The 22,006-nt window shown below is 35.8% G+C and overlaps 1 protein-coding gene across 1 annotated transcript in view; it reads left to right on the top strand.

Moving 5' to 3' along the window:
- MEOX2 (mesenchyme homeobox 2) overlaps nucleotides 1-22,006 on the top strand; it is a 70,155-nt gene that overhangs the window by 37,900 nt on the left and 10,249 nt on the right. The window contains exon 2 of the mRNA XM_070730134.1: nucleotides 7,413-7,585. Coding sequence (XP_070586235.1) covers nucleotides 7,413-7,585 — 173 coding nt within the window. The remainder of the gene's footprint in view (nucleotides 1-7,412; nucleotides 7,586-22,006) is intronic.

Raw genomic sequence — 22,006 nt, 5'->3', positions numbered from 1 at the left:
TATATTTTGTTTATGTTAGCTTTACCCATTTCTTACTCACTTGAATATTATAATATGTCAAATATGTCAATAATATACAGTGAGGGGCTACCAAAATTTTTACTACCACACTGTGGGCATGGCTTGTGCATTTTCTTTCAAGATCTTTCAGTGCAAATTGGGTGATTTGGGATGGAGATCCATTTTTGCTACCAAACTGCGTTCTCCCTACCCCATCCGGGCAGCAGCACACCCCTTGTTATATATGTCAATATGTCATTCAATTAAATATTAGATATATTGTAATTTTTAAATTCATTTTATATCTCAAATACTTCAGTAAAGTCAAAATTCATCATGTTTTGTCTATTAGAAATATATTCAGCATGCGACATTATAAGCAATATTTTTGGTAAGGATTTCATAGTAATATTACAGAAACTATACAAATTAGGGAAAGGTTTTTCACTTTAATTGTAAGTCAGGCTTAAAGCTCTGGCAGATCACTTTTTGTCACTTTAATTTTCCAGTTTGTATGATAGAAGAACCTTCTCTAGAAATTGTGTAAGGTAAGTAGAAGTTATAGTTTAATATATCTGGAAAAAACCGGCATGAAAAAGAGTATCATATCAGTTAGACTATCACATAGTTTTCTTTTTTAAAGTATATCATTATTTTCTTATGACAATCTCTTTTTCATTTATTTTTTTGATACAAATTATGAAAAAATGATATAAATTTCAGCAAGAATTCCCTTCTATTGTATGGCTATATGTGGATAGCTTAAAAAATGATACCTGTAGCTATTTTTATTTTATCATTATTAACTGTTAATCATGATTAAATAGTAAACAATCTTGTACACTATTATTAATTATGATTAATTTTGTATGAAAATGCATTTCAATATATCTATAAAGATTTTAATTAATGACAACAAGATGGTGGATGAGATTACCCTAATGGCAGTAAAGGGAGATATTGTGGTTATGGGTGATTTCAACATGCCTGATGTTGACTGGAATATCCCCAGTGCCCTTACATGCAAAAGTAAGAATATAGTAGAGGCCTTTACAGGAGCAGCTATGGCACAGCTAGTTAAGACACCAACTAGAGGGGAGAATATTCTAGATTTAGTTTTTACAAATGGGAATCGGGTTTCAGAGGTCAAGGTGGGAGAAAATTTAGGTTGCAGCGACCATCTATGTTTGTGGTTTGATGTAAAAACTGATTGTGAGCAATCCTATACTGCAACCAAAGTACTGGATTTCAGAAAAACAAATTTTAATGCAATGGGGGAATATTTAAATAATGAATTAAAGGGGAGGGATAAAATGGCAGGAGCGAGCACCCAGTGGACTGTATTAAAAAAGGCCATCTTAAAAGCCACAAGACTTTAGGTAAAGCAAGTAACTAAAGGTAAAAGGAAGAAGAAACCGCTATGGTTTAGCAATGATGTAAGGGCTATAGTCAATGAAAAAAAGGCTGCCTATAGGAGGTATAAAGAGTCTGGAAGTATAGCTGATAGAGAGGTGTATAAAATGAGACAGAAGGAGGCGAAACAGATAATATATGCTGCTAAAGCCTCAAAAGAGGAAGAAATAGCAAAATCTGTAAAGAAGGGGGATAAAACCTTCTTCAGATATATTAGTGATAGGAAGAAGAAAAACTGCAGCATCACAAAGCTTAGTACCGGGAATAATACATGCATTAATGGGAATAAGGAGATCGCTGACGATTTCAATAGCTACTTCTGTTCAGTTTTCTCAAAGAACACCTTACAAAATAATACTATAGAGGGATATAGCATTGCTTCCAGCTGTACGGATTCAGCTCCAGTGATCTTAGAAGCCGATGTCTTAGAAGAACTTGAAAGATTAAAGATAAATAAGGCAATGGGTCCAGATGGCATCCATCCCAGAGTTCTTAAAGAACTCAGATCTGTCATTGCTACCCCCCTGACTGATTTGTTTAACCAATCCCTGTTAACAGGAGATGTTCCTGAGGATTGGAGAATGGCCAGTGTTGTGCCTATCCACAAGAAGGGCAGTAGAGAAGAAGCTGGAAACTACAGGCCAGTTAGCTTGACATCAGTTGTAGTTAAAATGATGGAGACTCTACTCAAAAAGAGGATAAATCAGCATCTAAAAAACAATAACTTATTGGACCCAAATCAGCATGGCTTTACTGAAGGCAAATCGTGTCAGACTAATCTCATTGAGTTCTTTGACTATGTCACAAAGGTGTTGGATCAAGGTGGTGCCGTGGATATTGCCTATCTGGACTTCAGCAAAGCCTTTGATACGGTTCCACATAAAGAGCTGATAGATAAATTAGTGAAGATTGGACTTAATCCCTGGATAGTTCAGTGGATTTCAAGCTGGCTGAAGCATAGACATCAGAGAGTTATTGTTAATGGCGAGTATTCTGAGCAGAGACAGGTTACAAGCGGTGTGCCACAAGGGTCTGTTCTGGGTCCTATTCTTTTTAATATGTTTGTGAGTGACATAGGGGAAGGTTTGGTAGGGAAGGTTTGCCTATTTGCCGATGACTCTAAAGTGTGCAATAGGGTTGATATTCCTGGAGGGGTCTGTAATATGGTAAATGATTTAGCGTTACTAGATAAATGGTCAAAGCAATGGAAACTGCAGTTTAATGTTTCCAAATGTAAAATAATGCACTTGGGGAAAAGGAATCCTAAATCTGAGTATTGCATTGGCAGTTCTGTGTTAGCAAAAACTTCAGAAGAGAAGGATTTAGGGGTAGTGATTTCTGACAGTCTCAAAATGGGTGAGCAGTGTGGTCGGGCAGTAGGAAAGGCAAGTAGGATGCTTGGCTGCATAGCTAGAGGTATAACAAGCAGGAAGAGGGAGATTGTGATCCCCTTATATAGAGCGCTGGTGAGACCACATTTGGAGTACTGTGTTCAGTTCTGGAGACCTCACCTACAAAAAGATATTGACAAAATTGAACGGGTCCAAAGACGGGCTACAAGAATGGTGGAAGGTCTGAAGTATAAAACGTATCAGGAAAGACTTAATGTACTCAATCTGTATAGTCTGGAAGACAGAAGGAAAAGGGGGGACATGATCGAAACATTTAAATATGTTAAAGGGTTAAATAGGGTTCAGGAGGGAAGTGTTTTTAACAGGAAAGTGAACACAAGAACAAGGGGACACAATCTGAAGTTAGTTGGGGGAAAGATCAAAGGCAACATGAGAAAGTATTATTTTACTGAAAGAGTAGTAGATCCTTGGAACAAACTTCCAGCAGACGTGGTTGGTAAATCCACAGTAACCGAATTTAAACATGTCTGGGATAAACATATATCCATTGTAAGATAAAATACAGGAAATAGGAAAAGGGCAGACTAGATGGACCATGGGGTCTTTTTCTGCCGTCAGTCTTCTATGTTTCTATGTTTCTATGACATAAAATAAATGACTGAGAACAAAACAAGCCATCATGCAGAGATGAAAACAGAGATGAACAGTCATGATATAAAGACTTTGCCAAGCCTTCAAGTCTATGAATATTCAGTGTTGCACAATGAAACTGCCAATGAAACATTGCTACTTAGTACTTAGTATGTTTTAGCTTCTAATCGGATCTTTCTGAATTGACATAATGACCTGTTGTGCATTCTTACCAAATCACTCAATTTACAATGCAAATAATCCTTTTTTTGTTGTTGTTGCTATGATTCATATTATTCAATGGAGAAATACACCAGCAATTTATTACTTGCTAAAGTTTAAAATATGAAACTTTCACAATTGCTTATCACTAATCTTTATTTTATGAATAAGTGTAAAAGTATAAAACAACTGTAAAATGACACATCAAGTCCGGCAATTGTTTTGTCTGGCAAGCTATTTTAAGCAGAAGTCGGTTCCTCTCAGTTGGGACCAGTTCTATATAGTTACTTGGAGGCCTGGGTCGCTGGAACTGGCAGCAACTCAGGCCCACCACGCCCATGAGCTGGTTCTTGCCTATGGTGTTGCCATCTTGTTTTTTACTTCTGTCTATGCACAGACGGTTTTTTTAAAAAAAAATACTGCCCATGCACAGAGGGTCATTTCCGGGAAGTGGTTTGTTTGTGCAATGTATACTTTCGTAGTGATGCAAACCAGTGGGGAAGGTAAGTAGAACCCATCCCTGATTGTAAGTATGAAGAAATAATCTACACCAGAAACATCCATAATTAATGAAGTCCAATATGGTGGACACAGCTGCAGATTGAAGTCCTTTCCTTTTCTATTTGTGATTCTGTTGTATGTTCAAAGGGTGAGGATTTGATTCACAGTTGTGCCTGTCATTTTGTCCCTTTGTAGGCATGCCTGACCCACATGTTGGTTATATAATATAACTATAGCCAGGGCACCTAATGAAGCAGATAAAGGAGCTAAATCACGAGACAAGTTATTCAAACTAGACCAAAACCTAAGAGGTTTCATAAATCTGACACCCCAAAAGAATTTCCCTGAAAAGCTCAGAAACAGATGATAATGGCATTAATCTACTCTTACTATCTATCAGCAATTTTTTTACCTGAAAGATGAACTGTCTCTGATTCAAGAAAACCTTAAACACGTAATCACTAAAAAAAAAATTCCTCTGTGAATTTTCTTGAAAGTTATCCAGGCTTAGTTGTCAATGCCATGAATTTAATGCATGTGGTCTAAAATAGAGTTTTCCTTGGCAACTCTGGTTTTATTGGTTTTGTCTGATGACTTGGCATTCTAAATTTAAAAAGACAAAAAAACATCCTTTTCTGCCATTATTAATTATACATGGCCCCTAATTTTATCAATATTTTTTAAAAAATCAATCAATTATTCTCTCTTTTATTTTTATGTTTTTTACTATCATTATTGCTTTAATGCTTTTATTTGCTGGTCTGTGACTAATACAGTTTGATTGAATGATTGGTTACCAATTTTGATCACATTCCCTCTAGCATCGTTTTTTAAAGCCAGCAAAACCCAAATATTATATTTATATCCTCTCCTTTTCCCATGTATTTCTACTGTCCCCCCCCCACCCAGAAAAAAAAGACTGTCTTATTATTTTTTGAACCCTGAAATAAGTGCTTGGCCTTATTGCCATGCACTCAAAAGCCTGATTGGGCTTATTATCAGGGGATGTCTTATTTTGGGGAAAACAGGGATACTTATCTTGCTTTCATTAGGTGCGTGTCTAAATACTGTCTATACTGTATTCCAAAGTTTATTTTTTAATGCATTTAATGGATTACTATATTATTTATTATAGTTTATACGATTCACACATAAGAGAGCTGAACTCTATGTGGAAACCCAGTCAGATGTTAGAAGTTAAAACAATGATTGTCAAGCATTCCATCCTTCTTACTTGACACACAAATAGGCATGGCTTCCACTGAACACTGTTGATTTGTTGTTGATCTTTTAAAATTAACACATGTATGTTCTCTTCCATTGAAATTATATAGTTTTTCTTCCTTACTTTCTTTCATTCAACTCTTTTTCAAAATCGCTTAGAATTGCTTTTCCAGATATGTTTTTTTTTCCTTTCCCAGATATTAAGATTTTTGACATATGGTCTTATTTCATACATGTGAATACTTCAGAGGCAAACACTCTTATCTGATTTGTATGGCAATAAACTACATAATTTTGTGTAGGTAAATATCATTCAATGCATACATAAGCATTGGTACGCACTTACTAAACAATAAATTGCAACATTTTTCTTATTTGCAATATTTCCAAATACAGTACTTAATTTGCATTCAGAAGAACTTTAAAATATTAGCATATTTTTTGACATTGTGGTTTAGCTCCCATTGAAAAAATACTGCTTGTTACTGCAGTTTTACTTACTGGAGTATTACTGCAATATCTTCCCCTGGGTCCCGCCAAGTGACATTCTTTAGTTGACGGGACCCAGAGAAGATCCACTCTGTGGGACCTAACTGGTCGCTGGGATTCGTGCAGCAGAAGGCGGTCCCTGAGATAATCTGGTCCGGTGCCATGAAGGGCTTTATAGGTCATAACCAACACTCTGAATTGTGATCGGAAACTGATCGGCAACCATTGCAGACTGCGGAGTGTTGGTGTAACGTGGGCATATTTGGGAAAGCCCATGATTCCTCTCGCAGCTGCATTCTGCACGATCTGAAGTTTCCGAACATTTTTCAAAGGTAGCCCCATGTAGAGAGCATTACAGTAGTCGAGTTTCGAGGTGATGAGGGCATGAGTGACTGTGAGCAGTGACTCCCAGTCCAAGTAGGGTCGCAAATGGTGCACAAAGCGAACCTGGGCAAAAATTGAAGTGGCTACCACTTGAACCAATGATAATTAGATTACCACAAAAATATCCTTTAAAAAACTATTATTTTTTCCATTGTTTCTCTAAAGAATGTTATTTAATATGGATCCAAGTCTTTTACAGCTTAAAAGAAGTTACGGTCGTTAAATATTTTGGGTCAGAACAAGATAATCTGCAGAATGCTGATGTTGTATCCTTCAGTGTCCTAAAGATTCTGCTTATGAGACTGTCTTTTTGGAAGCTGAAGCAGTTTCTATTTAAATCATCAGCCGAAGTGTGAATTTATCTGTGACATTTTTAAGATGGTTCATGAAGCCAAAAGTTGACCAGTGATTCTCTTGTGGAACACTAGCTAATTTTGGATTTACAGCAGATAGCATAGCCAAGATTAGAAACAAATAGCTAGAAAATTGGGGGTAGGGAGGACAAAGAAATCTGATAACTGAATCATAGTTTAAGAGCATGTCACATGGGATGACTTCCTAATAATTTCCATAAATTAACAATATGCTGTAAAGTCCAAGGGTTTTGTGCTTACTTTTTCATAGAATCAGTATCCGTCAAATTTTTAAAAAAGGAAATTCAAAGAAGCAAAGAACAGAAATAGGGATCAAATAATCAAAGGCATTTTTAAATTGATATGGAAATGGATCTTATATAAGATACATACATAAGTATACATATATGAAGATACATAATTATTCTGTCATTAAGATTAACAGCACAATGTCGCCAAATGACCTTATAATTTACATATGATTGTCTCCTTAATATTTGATATGGAATGTGTTGTAGATTCATTTCAATGTATTTATTTAAGCAACTCAGGATAAATTGCATTTATAATCAAACCAAAAAATAAAACAGTAATAAAATTCCAAAACAGCAAATCAATAACTTAAGTGATGTTTAGTATTGACATCAGTAAGGCAGTGGCAGAGTTTGTATTGTATGATACTCCAGTCAACTTTAATAGCTTTAGAAACATGTGTATTACCTCTATTTTTATGATAAAATATTTACTGTTTTAATCTTTAACAATATTTCCACATGTAATATTTCCTTGCCAATAAATTGTAGAATTTTCCTGACTCCAGACCTGATTTTTGTCTTTGTTTCAGATTCTCAAGAGGGAAATTATAAATCTGAGGTCAATAGCAAACCAAGAAAAGAAAGAACAGCTTTCACCAAAGAACAAATCAGAGAGTTAGAAGCAGAGTTTGCCCATCATAACTACCTCACCAGGCTGCGGAGATACGAAATAGCTGTGAACCTGGATCTCACTGAAAGACAGGTATGGATAGAGAATAAACTAATGATGTTCCAAGTAGGGTTGTAAGTCACCTCATGTTAGATCAAACCAAGTTCAAAATAGACATAAGAATATGCAAAATAAAATATAATTATAATTGCAACATTTGTATAATATATATCCCTACTGAATAACAATAATTATCTTTTAAAAAGATATTTCTAGAATTAGCCTACATAACAGCATGGAGAATTAATTATCTGAGTTTTTGTCTGATAAAGACACTGTCCATTTATTCACCCTGCCTGTTTTCTCTCAATGACAACATGATCCTTTTTAAATTTCTTTTATCAAATCTCTCCATTGTAATCCCCATTCATCCATACTCACAATACAGTTAATTTTAGCATTTAAAATAATTATCAAGAGAATTGATGTTGAAATTGCTAATAAAAACTGCTTGCTAAGTACATACATACATACATATATTGTATATACATTATATATAGGTATGTATGTATGTATCACACACACACACACACATATATGTATATATATATATCACATGTTTTTTTGCTGAATTTTTAAAATTAAGGGAGACTAGGATGGCACCATTTTGGGCTTGTTCTGGCCTCATCAGCTAGCCACACCCTTACTGAGATTTGATCCAGCAGGTTCTGCCTTGTAAGGCAGAGAATTAACCTCTAGGCCACCAGATCTGATCCCTTTCAGCTCTGTACCAGGGAGGGGCTATATGTTTTTAATGTCGGATCACCCTGGTATATTGAAGGAATGTCACAGTTCCTTTTTGCCTCTAGGCACAACTCAGGGCCATTTCAAGGCAGTTAATTTATTTATAGCCGACAAACTATATTTTTGTATGTATCACATGTTTTTTTGTTGAATTTTTAAAATTACGGGAGACTAGGGTGACACCATTTTGGCCTTGTTCTGGCCTCATCAGCTAGCCACACCCTTACTGGGATTTGATCATGCAGCTTCTGCCTTGTAAGGCAGAGAATTAACCTCTAGGCCACCAGATCTGATCCCTTTCAGCTCTGTACCAGGGAGGGGCTATATGTTTTTTTATGTCAGATCATATACCTTTTTACATATATGAAATTTACTTTCTCATGTAGAGGAATAAGTTTTTCTGAAACATAGTCCGAGAAAGGATTATACTATGTTCTGTGGTGGTGTTTTAATTAATGACTTATTGCTATGATGCTTCTATAGTTTAAATAAACAGATACACAGAAATAGTATAAATAAACAGAAACACAATTAATCTCATTCCACCTATAAATTATCTGATTTTCCCCTTTTTTGTATTCCATTAAGCTGTTCGTTCTCTGTTAATTTTATGTCAGTTACAGAGAACACATTTTTCATGCAACATCATTAACTAAAACAAAGCTCCATAAGAGTAACATAATCATTCCTCTAACTATATCTGTTTCAAAAGTTCTTATTCCTGAGCATGTGAATGTTTCGAAAATCAGTTCCTGAAATACCCAATATGAAATCCTATGGAGCTGATATTTATCAATATAGGCAGTACTGAGCTAAATGGCCCAATGTTTCACTTCACTTTTATTTCCAATAAATTAAAATTGCATTTAGGATTTCTGTGCTCAGTGGGGTGCCTTGAATTAAGCTAGATTCTTAGTGATTATGGATGTAATTATATTCCTTTCCTGATTACAGTACTGAAGTAATTTGCTATTGTTTTCTGGAATTTTTATTTTTATATTCTGTCCCACTCTAATCCACAGGCCCCACATTTTATCATTTTGACCCATCGGGGCTAAAATTTAGTACTACAGTGATACCTTGTCTTACAAACTTAATTGGTTCCGGGACGAGGTTCTTAAGGTAAAAAGTTTGTAAGACGAAACTATGTTTCCCATAGGAATCAATGGAAAAGCGATTAATGCGTGCAAGCCCAAAAATTCACCCCTTTTGCCAGCCGAAGCGCCCATTTTTGCGCTGCTAGGATACCCCTTCGGACTTCTGTGTTTTTGCGATGCTGCAGGGGAATTCCAGCAGGGGAATCCCAGCATTGCAAAAACAAGTGCTTCGCTGGCAACGGAAGTCTGGAGGTGGGGTTTCCCATGGAGGGGAGCCTCAGGGGAATCCCAGCAGTGCAAAAACGGGTGCTTCGCTGGCAATGGAAGTCCGGAGGCGGGGCATTCCAGCGGCGGCGGTGGGTTTGTAAGGTGAAAATAGTTTGTAAGAAGAGGCAAAAAAATCTTAAACCCCGGGTTTGTATCTCAAAAAGTTTGTATGACAAGGTGTTTGTAAGACGAGGTATCACTGTACTTAGTTTCTGCAAAATTAGCCAAGGTCAGCCACCTGCTGGTTGCTTATTCAAATCACAAACCAGACATGAAATGATTATGAAGCCATCAATCTGGGATTCACACTGACAAATATAAATCTACTATCTAAATCTCTGATCTCAAATGATAATGGAGCAACTCAAAAGATGGTTTCTAAGGAAACCCATTTATTTAACAATAAAAATGAAGGTATGGTCTAAAGTAGAAATAAATCACATTAATTCTCTGAAGTTAAAAAAAAGCACCAAGGTCTCTTAAGAGCAAAATAAAAAAGTATGCAGCATAAAGAACAACTTGTAATTTAATTGTACATCAGATACAACATTTAATCAACCAATTGACTTTAATCCAAAATATTATTAGATAAACAAGAGAAGAAGAATAGAAAGGTCACTGAAAGATATAATTAATACAGGTAGTCCTTGCTGAATAACATTAATTGAGAATGGAATATCCATTACTAAGAAATGGACTCTGTAGGTGAAACATTATATGACTATACTGCTTAGCGATGGCAGTCTTGGTAATCATTACACCAGGATCTCACACTTCTTCTGCCCTGCCTACACTTGCCACTACTTCCCCTCACCTGCCTATGTCTTCCTCAAAATCTATTCCCTATTGGCTATCCTGCATGCTGCTGCCCTGACTGTCCTGCTCCCTACCATTGTCACGAACCTTTCTGCCCCAGCTTCTTCTGCCACCCCACGTTTGCCATTTGCTTCTCCTGCTGCTGACAAGGCAGGTTCTGATTGGCTTTTTGTGAGGCAACTGACAGCAATGCAAGGTCTTCCGCAGGCCACGCACAGTCTTCCCATTGCTTCAGGGAGACCGCAGGCTGCCTCACGAAGGGGCAGGGCAGGCTTGCCACATCAGCAACGGGAGGAAGAAAATGACAAAAGGCAGTTAGGAATGGCAGGGGTTAGAGTGGAGCGGCTGGGGTAACAACAGGTAGGGCAGTTAAAAGAGCACAAACGGGATAGAAATAGGTATGTGGAAGGGGATTGAACTTCTCTTATGGGTAGGCTCCAAAGGACCTGAATTTTGGTCCCATGATATATGTGTGTGCTGTAATAATCATAATGTCAAGTGCAGGCTACAATTGCCATATGCTCAGAACTTTACCTTCAAGCTTTTATTAGGAAAGTTATGGTCCCAAACACACACTCACATGCAAACACACAGAGACAAAAAGAGAGACAAAGAGACAGAGATGAAAAAAGACAGACGCAGAGTAAGGTAGAAAGAGACAGAAATGGAGAGGGAGAAACACAGAAAGAGACAGAGACAAAGTCCGAGACAGACAGACAGATGGAAGCAGAGAAAGAGGGATAGAGGAAGAAGAAATGAAGCAACAAATTTATTTATTATTTATTTATTATTTGGAGTTGTATGCCGCCCCTCTCCGCAGACTCGGGGCGGCTAACAATAGCAGTAAACAGTAAATAACAAAATCCAATATTAAAAAACAGTTAAAAACCCATTATATAAAAAACCAATTATACGTGCAAACATACCATGCATAAAATTGTAAATGAAGCAGCAGAAATAATTGTAGTGTCCCCATAGCAATCATTAAAAAAAAAAAATTGTGTCATTTATGGAGAAATAATTCATTATGTTGCTGCTGTAGCACCACCAGCATAAATTTAACATATATCAAAACTGTACAAAACTGTGTCTCAGAAATGTTAATGTGTAGAGGTATTTCCCTCTCCCTTCTCTCTCACCCTCCCTCTCCTCCCTCTCTCTCTCTCTCGCTCTCTCTCTCTGCTATATAATTATATAATTATAGAATTCTCCTGGAGGTGGAGAATTGAGATGCAGATTATATATGTTTTAATTTCTCAGAATTTTTTTCTTTGATGTATACCTATAAAATTCTCAGATGGAAAAATTAGATACAAACAATTTTTTTCCTTTATCTTTTGGGGGGGATGGAAGCTATTGTATCAAATTAGCTGCAATTATTGATCAATATAGGTAGTCCTCTACTTACGGCCCAACATTTCTGTTGATAAGTGAGACATTTGTTTGCCACATTTTATGACCTTTCTTGCAATAGTTGTTAAGTGAATAGCTGCAGCTGAGATGTTGGTAATATGGTTGTTAAGTAAACGTGGCTTCCGCATTGACTTTGCTTATCAAAAGGTTGCATGTGACCTGCGAAGAAGGTCAGGCATGTGAATTGTGATCATGTGACCATGAGGATGCTACAATGATCATACGTATGAAAAAACTATCATAACTTACATTTTTCAGTGCCGTTGTATCAGTCACTAAATGAACCATTGTAAGTTGAGGACTACCTGTGGTAAAATTTATAGGGTTTTGAATAATTTGTATTCAAACGTTATTAGAGTCATTTCCTGCCTTCTCTAAGGACAAAGCAAAAAGATTGCCATCTGTCCTTATGTGGGCATCTTCCGTATTCATAGGCATTATTTTCCAGAATTGTGAATTCTGGTGTGCTATTTAGAAATGTTGTGTCAAAATATCTTAAGAATGCAGAGGAACTCGACTTGTGAAAAAGGAATTTTGCACATTTTTCTTTCGGTTAGAAAATTTACTTCAGTTAAATATGATAAATATGCAATGAAACTTTTGCTTTATAATATCAAAGGTAAACAATCTTTAAACAGTTACATGACCCTGCATTCACAATTATTTGTTTTTGTTGCATTAGATAATAGAAATAATGGGATAAAATTATATGTACATATCTGCTGACACTGATCTATCTTCAGGCACTTCTCTTGGAACCCACTTAACTTTGCTATAGCAAGCTAGTATACTTTGCACAAGAAAGCACTGATCTCCGATTGTCTTTATTTGAAAGTCTACGCATGTGACCCATTTTGTCAAGGTTCATTATTATTTATTTTTCCCAGATCAGAAATACTATTTATTTATTTATTTGTTTGTTTGTTTGTTTGTTTGTTTTTTTGTTTTGTTTGTTTTGTTTATATTTTATTTATTTTATTTATTTTATTTATTTTATTTATTTTATTTATTTTATTTATTTTATTTATTTTATTTATTTTATTTTATTTATTTTATTTATTTTATTTACTTTATTTACTTTATTTACTTTATTTATTTTATTTATTTTATTTATTCATTTATTTATTTATTCATTCATTTATTCATTCATTTATTCATTTATTTATTCATTTATTTATTCATTTATTTATTCATTTATTTATTTTGTATGCTGCCCTTCTCTGAGGAGTCAGGGTGGCTCACAATATAAAAATACAAAAAACCATTCAAAAGTTCAATATTTAAAATAATCTCATAGACCCAATTACAAAATCATACAGCCCTACCCATTCACACAGACAATCATACTGAAGGCCAGGGTAAGATATTAAAGTTCAGTGCCCCCAGGCCTGCTAGGAAAGATAAGGTTTTAAGGCCTTCCATAAGGCCAGGAAAGTAAAGGCAGTGAAATGAGGGTAGGGAATTTGATTCCAGAGGGTCGGAGCTGCCACAGAGAAGGACATTCCCCTAGGACCCACCAGCCGGTATTGCTTGGCTGATGGGACTTGGAGAAGGCCGATTCTGTGGGCTCTGACCAGTTGCTGGGATACATGAGGCTCGAGATTGTCACTTAGGTAACCTGGTCCTAAGCCATGTAAATAAGGACCAATAATGTAAATAAGCAACTGGTATTCAAAACTGTTTTGAAAAATAAAGGTCATGTTATCATGTCACGGAGGGAACCATGGGAAGAGAAGCTTCTGGGTTTGAATTCACACAGGAGAAACTCATATTCAGCCAAAATAGCTTATTACTATGATTCTTGAATTAGAATAAAGATTGTGTCCCAGCCATACAGACTCTCTGGGAAGTTGTACTTGCCTTGGGGGAGTCTGACATAGCCAGAATTGTTCTTTGTGGGGGGGAAAGCAAAACAAATTGATGCCTGCAACCCAAAGTTTTCTTTGGAAATGTGCCATCGGCTTAGAAAAACTTTTTAAAAAGAAATTTAAGATGAGATGGTGGCCAATCCCCTAAAAGGATTAAGTAAATGAGTGACATCTTCAACATAGCTTTTGATAATGGGAGTTTAGAAAATTTCAAATTTCAAATTGGGCCATCTAAAATTGTAAGCATCCTATGAAATCCCTTCATATGTCAAATTGTAGAAATATGTTGATTGTCCTAATTGAAGAGAAAACTTAGATCCATGTGAAACTTTCTGTTACTTAGAGTTCTTTTGAAACATTTTCAAGTAAATGAGATACATTGATAACGTTTACATGATGTTTACAATAGACTGAATAGAAGCAAAGTATAATCTAGTATCTGGGCATGGTAAATCAAAAAATAATTTTAAAAATGATTATATAAAGGGACTCATGATTCTTTCCAAATTTCAAAAGCCTATAGTTCATGGTATAGGTCAGTGATGGAAAACCTATGGCACGGGTGCCACAGGTGGCATGCTGAGCCATATATGATGGCAAGTGAGCCTTTGCCAATCTCAGCTCCAATATGCATGTATGTGCTGACCAGCTGATTTTTGGCTCCCACGGAGGCTTTGGGATAGCGTTTTTGGCTTCCAGAGATCCTTCGGGGGATGCAGGAGGTGTTTTTACCCTCCTCCGGCTCCAGGAAAGCCTTTGGAGCCTGGGGAGGGTGAAACACGAACCTACTGGGCCCACCAGAAGTTGGGAAACAGGCCATTTCCAGCCTCCAGAAGGCCTCCAGGTGGTGGTGGTGGAAAGGTATTTTCGCCCTCCGCATTGAATTATGGGTGTGGGCACTCGCGCATGTGCAATAGTGCATGCACACGCTCTTTTGGCACTCAAGAGAAAAAAGGTTCACCATCACTGGTATATGTAGTCCAATTATAACTAATTGTGTCCAAAATTTCTGATGCTAGGTAAAATAGTTGTTTATTAAATTTTGTCCCATTTATGACCATTATTGCCCCATTTGTTAAATGAATCACTACAGTTCTTAAGTTAATAATATAGTTGTTAAGTGAATCTGGCTTCTCCATTGACTTTGCCTGTCAGAAGTTTGCAAAACGTGATTACATGATCTGGGACACTGCAATTGTCATAAATATGAATCGGTTGCCAAGCATCAGAATTTTGATCACAGGACCATGGTGATGCTACAAAGGTCATAAGTATGAAAAACATAAGTATGAAAAAAAGTATGAAAAAGTCATTTTTTTAGTGCTGTTGTAACTTTGAATGGCCATTAAACAAATAAATCAAATAAATTAAATTGTTGTAAGAGACTGCCTATAGGGCAGGGAAATAAAATATAGATTGGAATGAAAAAGGAATGTTAGAATATATTTCACTAATTTCAATGAAGAATGAGCATGGGATAGACTATTCCAGAATTCTGCAGCATTAAGAATCCAGAAGTAACATTTCCAGATTTCCAGATTAAATATATGAAATTCTAAGTATATTAGAATAGATTTTATGGATTGGGAAAAGTTGTAAAATACTTTTTTACAACTGAAATGAATCAACAAACTTTTAAAGTATGAGTAATATTTCTGGATGAAAATAAAGAGATTGGAAAAACTCTATAATGCAGAATAATTATATTACTATTTAGTGGCTGTATTAAAAATGTTCCTAATTGTTTATCAGAAACCTATGAGGTCTAATTCTAAGAGTTTACAGCTTTATATCTATTATACCATGTCCAACAGATTAGGTGCACTTTAGCTCCCTTTTCCCTTAAATTCTCTTAAATATTATACTGAATATGTATATATATATATACTTATATATATACTTAATTTTCAAATTCAGCTTAAACATGTGACACATACAGATAGAATTGTCGGCTATCAATAAAAATTAACTGCCTTGGAAATGGCCCTGGGTTGGGCCGAGAGGCAAAAAAGGAGCTGTGATGTTCCTTCAATATACCAGGGTGATTTGACACAAAATGTAACCCTTCCCTGGTACAGAGATGAAGGGATTGGATACTGTAGCCTAGAGGTTAATTCTCTGCCTTACAAGGCAAAGGTTGCAGGTTCAAGTCCCAGTGGGTATGGCTAGCTGATGAGGCCAAAATAAGGCCGAAATAGATCTATCCTAGTCTCCCTTAATTTTCAAATTCAGCTTAAACATGTGACATATATACTTAAATATATACTGAAGCTGATTGTAGATCTGTAGTCAGCGGTTCAAATTTCAAGGTTGACTCATCCTTCCATCCTTCCGAGGTGGATAAAATGAAGACCCGGTTTGTGGGGGCAATATGCTGGTTCTGTTAAAAAGTGCTATTGCTAACATGTTGTAAGCCGCCCTGAGTCTAAGGAGAAGGGCGGCAAAAAAAAATTGAATAAATAGATAAATTGTCGTCTTGTGGGATCAAGGAAGATTTCTTTATGTATTTCAGCACTTGCCATATAAAACACCTTGTCCAAAGAGATTCTGACACTCTTGCATTTCTGAAAGTGGTTAAAAGTGATATTTTCTCCCCTGATTAATCCAATAGATATGGATATTTGACTTTCTTTTTGATGCTTTGATTATTTGCTTGTGCTTTTTTATAAAATCTTTAATGGTTAGGGGTTTTATATATCTTATATATAATTCAGTTCTATTTCAATGATATTAGTTTTTAATGATTGTTTTTCAAATTCAAATTCTTTATTATAAATTAATAATCTGACTACATCATACTCTCTGTACGTAAAACTTACTACATAAAACAAAATAAAGCATGCAAAATAAAATAAGGCACACATGATTGAAAAATGTACAATTATAAAAATCATAGTGCAACAAACTTTTAAAGTATGATTTTTATACTTATAATCATAAATATTTTATCATTTCATATCAGGGCTGTCAAACTCATAGCCTGCAAGCCAGATGCATCATGGGCTGGCCATGCCCACTGGCAGTTTAGTGAAGGGGGGGGAAATCCTGATGTCATTTATTTATTTATTTATCTATCTATCTATCTATCTATCTATCTATTTATTTATTTATTTATTTAATATCTACATGAAACCGCTGGGTGAGATCATCCAAGGGCATAGGGTGAGGTATCATCAATATGCGGATGATACCCAGTTGTACATCTCCACCCCATGTCCAGTCAGTGAAGCAGTGGAAGTGATGTGCTGGTGCCTGGAGGCTGTTGGGGACTGGATGGGTGTCAACAAACTCAAACTCAATCCAGACAAGACGGAGTGGCTGTGGGTGTTGCCTCCCAAGGACAATTCCATCTGTCCGTCCATTTTTCTGGGGGGGAACTACTGACCCCCTCAGAGAGGGTGCGCAACTTGGGCGTCCTCCTCGACCCACAGCTGACATTGGAACATTATCTTTCGGCTGTGGCGAGGAGGGCGTCTGCCCAGGTTCGCCTGGTGCACCAGTTGCGGCCCTATTTGGACAGGGAGTCATTGCTCACAGTCACTCATGCCCTTATCACCTCGAGGTTCGATTACTGCAATGCTCTCTACATGAGGCTACCTCTGAAAAGTGTTCGGAAACTTCAGATCGTGCAGAACGCAGCCGCGAGAGCCATCGTGGGGCTTCCCAGATTCGCCCACGTTTCTACAACACTCCGTGGCCTGCATTGGCTGCCGATCAGTTTCCGGTCACAATTCAAAGTGTTGGTCATGACCTTTAAAGCCCTACATGACATTGGACCAGAATACCTCCGGAACCGCCTACTACCGCACGAATCCCAGCGGCCGATAAGGTCCCACAGAGTCGTCTGGCGGGCCCCAGGGGAAGAGCCTTCTCTGTGGCAGCCCCGGCCCTCTGGAATCAACTCCCCCCGGAGATTAGAACTGCTCCCACCCTCCTTGTCTTCTGTAAACTACTTAAGACCCATCTATACCGCCAGGCATGGGGGATTTGAGACACCTTTCCCCCAGGCTTATTATAATTTATGTTTGGTATGTATGTGCTGTTTGGTTTTTTAAATTGATAGGGTTTTTAGTTTTTTCTTAATATTAGATTTGTGCCTGTACAATATTGTTTTATCGCTTGTTGTGAGCCGCCCCGAGTCTTCGGAGAGGGGCGGCATACAAATCTAATAAATTATTATTATTATTATTATTATTATTATTATTATTTATTTATTTACTTACTTACTTGTTTACTTATTTATTTATTTACTTGTTTGTTTGTTTGTTTGTTTGTTTGTTTGTTTATTTATTTATTTATTTATCTATCTATCTATCTATCTATCTATCTATCTATCTATCTATCTATCTATTTATTTATTTATTTATTTATTTATTAATTAGATTTGTATGCCGCCCCTTTCCGTAGACTCGGGGCGGCTCACAACACAATAAAACAGTTCATGACAAATCTAATAATTTACAATTTAAAATTTAAAATAGTTTAAAAAAACCATTTTTAAGCAGACATACCTACAAACATACCATACATAAATTATATAGGCCCAGGGGAGATCAATTCCCCCACGCCTGATGACAAAGGTGGGTTTTGAGGAGTTTACAAAAGGCAAGGAGGGTAGGGGCGGTTCTAATCTCTGGGGGGAGCTGGTTCCAGACAGTTGGGGCCACCACAGAGAAGGCTCTTCCCCTGGGGCCCGCCAACCGACATTGTTTAGTTGACGGGACCCGGAGAAGGCCGACTCTGTGAGACCTAATCGGTCGCTGGGATTCATGCAGCAGAAGGCGGTCTCGGAGATATTCTGGTCCGATGCCATGAAGGGCTTTATAGGTCATAACCAACACATGTAATGCCGCCATGACGACACTAGTTTGACATTCCTGTTTTATATTATCACATATATTAGTAATATGCAATAATAAAAACTATTTTGTTTAAAATATTTAAAATAAAACTATTTTAAGAAGATTGTTTTGTTTATACTTTATTTAATATAAATATTAAAAACATATATGACCTAATCCATTGTACAATAATAGTAGCAATTCAAAATGAAAATAGTTTTTTTCACTCACTTTTTCTGTGTAGTGCTGCTAGGAGAATTTAGAATCAAGTTTAAGAAGAGAATAATTAAAATTGTGGATAATACTTTTTATCTTTTATTTGTGAAAACAGGTACTTCTAGAAACATTGTAGTTCTTCAGACAAAGCCATTTAAACTTCCATATGGACTGTATATATTCAAATAAAGAACTATGAAAAATTAATTTCAGGCTAATTTCACTCTTACTTTAAGAACAAAATCCCACTAAGCAAGTATATTTCTATAGGATTGTGGTATCAGGTTTGGTTCTTTGTCAGATTCACAAGCTATTTATATAAAAATAGTTGCATTTGGAATGACAGTATATGTCATTCCAATATACTGAACTGGTTTGTTCAGAAGTAGATTCCTAGCATTGTCAATTGTGGTAATTCCCATGTAATAGCCCAACTATGTAATTTCACTTAGGATTCTAAATTTCATTGGCAGAATCCAAAACAATATTAAATCAAAATTCAATGCTGTTCTGTGAAAAAAATAAGGCACTTGTTTTAAAATTAAAACATTGTTCCAGAGGGACTTTTGTCTGAAAATATTGTGAACAGGTTACAAATACAAACTAAAATTTATAGTAATTGTAGCAAAAGAGCATCTAGACCACATTGGATTTTAATTCTTCCTTCCTCATACTGTGCATAATCAAATCGGTTCTGGAGAATTAGGAAATCTTTTAGAAAGGATTTGGGACACATGGAATATATAAAAAGGAGAGAAAAGTGAAAAAGATGTATAAGCAAGTTGGCTATAACTTAAAATATTTAAAATATTTTCCATATTAGAACTACAAATGCAAAAACACAACTACATAACTGTCTTGATCCATAAAGCTATGAAAAATCAATAGTTGCAATAGGGACAATTACAGAAAAGATGGGTAAAAAGATGTGTTAAAATGGCAGAAACAATGGGTAAACATTTACTTTCTCCAGAACTTTTTATCAGGTGCACAATAAGAAAAACCTTAGAATGAAATCCCAAAACCTAAGCTATGTGGCCCATACTTCATGTTAGGTTTAAGATAGAATTTTTAAGGAATCACTTTTGCTAATGGTAAAACTGTAACCTAAACATTTTAACATGATTTTAGTTATGTTGTGAATTGCTTTAAAATGTAACTGATTTTAGAAACACAATTTAAATTGTATTTAACTAATATATAATCTAGTAAAATTTAATTCGATGTAGTGGCCAGAATTTTATGTTCCTATACTTTTTATATTGCCCCAACTACATAATTCTTCAAATAATTTAGTTCCACTAAAATACAGATAGTCCTTGACTTACAACAGATAATTGAAAGTTACAATGGCATTGGGGGGAAATGATTCATGGCCGTTTTTAATTTATAGCTGTTGGTCACATGATAAAATCTGGATGCTTAGCAACTGATTCATATTTATGATGATTGCAGTATCCTGGGATCATGTTATTATCTTTTGTTACTTTACAACATTCCATTCAATGGGTAAGCCACATTCACATAACAACCGATTTACTAACTTAACAACTGCAGTAATTCAGTTCACAACTGTAGCAAGAAAGTTCGTAAAATGGGACATAACACTTAAGTCACTTAGCAATAGTAATTATGGGCTCAATTCTGGTCATAAGTCAATGACTACCTGAATATGGAATATAGAGTAATTTACATTAACTTGTGCAGAATAAAGTTGGACTAATGAAAGGGATCAAAATATTTCAAAAACAAAACAAATGTTTTTTCTAAAAATAAAGAAAAGTAATGCACTTTTTCTTAGACTCTGATAATTCTTGTTTATATTTTATGGATTCTGATTTTCAAGTATATAGGATCTGTAGGAATTTGAGAATTCATTCTCAGAATTCATACATCCTTCCTATTTCTGACATGTTACAGGATCATATATCTATTCCATTATTGACTCATCATGAAATCCAGTGGAAGTTCAGATTTCATCTCTCTAAATTTGATCTCTGGAGGAAATAGTATATGAAACATCCAGGATGTTATATTTAGTACAAGTGATAAATGGAGTTCAAACCTATTTATTTCCATAGGAGATTTATGTAATTTGTTCTCTAATAAGTAAGATGTAAGAATTTGGCAGTCTAACTACCTAACAGTTACTTGGAAGTAGATCCCACTGATATGATAATACTTAATAGTGTTAATTAATTATATTCAGCATTGCAGATAATGCTATTTATAATTATAAAATATTTGAAAGCCTGTATTTTATTTATTTATTTGTTTGTTTGACTTCTATGCCACCCAATCCCAAAAGACCGAGGGCAGCTTACAACAACAGTATAGACACAATATAAATAGATACAAAGTGATAGAAAGAAGCCGAACATTTCTAAGACTAAAACATTATCTAAAACTGAAAACCCATAAAAAACTTATTATAAAAATGGCAGTCACAATCATATACATGTATACCATTCATACAGTTGGCCATGAAAGATGTAAATTTATGGCCTGCCGGCAAAGCCAGATCTTTATGGCCTTGTGAAAGGCCAGTAGGGTGGGAGCAGTATGGACATTGGGCTGTAATTGGTTCCATAGAGCCGGGGCAGCCACAGAGAAGGCCCTCCCCCGTGGTCCCACAACCTGCATTGCTTAGTTGACAGGACCCAGAGGAGGCCAACTCTGCGAGCTCTTATTGGTCTCTGGGACTAGCTCAAGCCACTAATTTTAACTTTAGTTTAAAAACAATAATTAGCATGTGACACCCAATTTGGTACAGTAGTTAAAGAACTAGACTAGAAACTGGGAGACCATGTGCTTTAATCTTATAATAAGGCCCCAAACCAGCTGGGCCTATCACTCTTTTTCAAGCCTAGAAATTGTGAAGCAGCAAAACACTTCCAAAGGTTTACCAAAAAGACTGCAGTCATGGAATATTTTAAAAGATCAAGCTAAACTATTTCAATTTTACAGAAATCTAGATGCTTTATAATGTCAATATTATTTTAAAATAATAGGAGTTTTAAGCAACAATCTACAGAAAGGTAGCCGTAAAATAGCAGAATGGTTGAAACCTATGAAAATATTTCTGCTAAGGGAATGCAGACAACCTCCTAATTGACTTAAATATCAATTTGTATTTCTGTGTTTTAACTGGACTCCAAAAGGAGAAGATTGAGAAAAAGATATTTTTATTAT

This window comes from Erythrolamprus reginae, chromosome Z (genome assembly GCF_031021105.1).
Source record: "Erythrolamprus reginae isolate rEryReg1 chromosome Z, rEryReg1.hap1, whole genome shotgun sequence".
In the NCBI taxonomy this organism is placed as follows: domain Eukaryota; kingdom Metazoa; phylum Chordata; class Lepidosauria; order Squamata; family Dipsadidae; genus Erythrolamprus; species Erythrolamprus reginae.
Note: the sequence above shows the minus strand (reverse complement) of the source record. Positions and strands in the feature narration are given on the sequence as shown.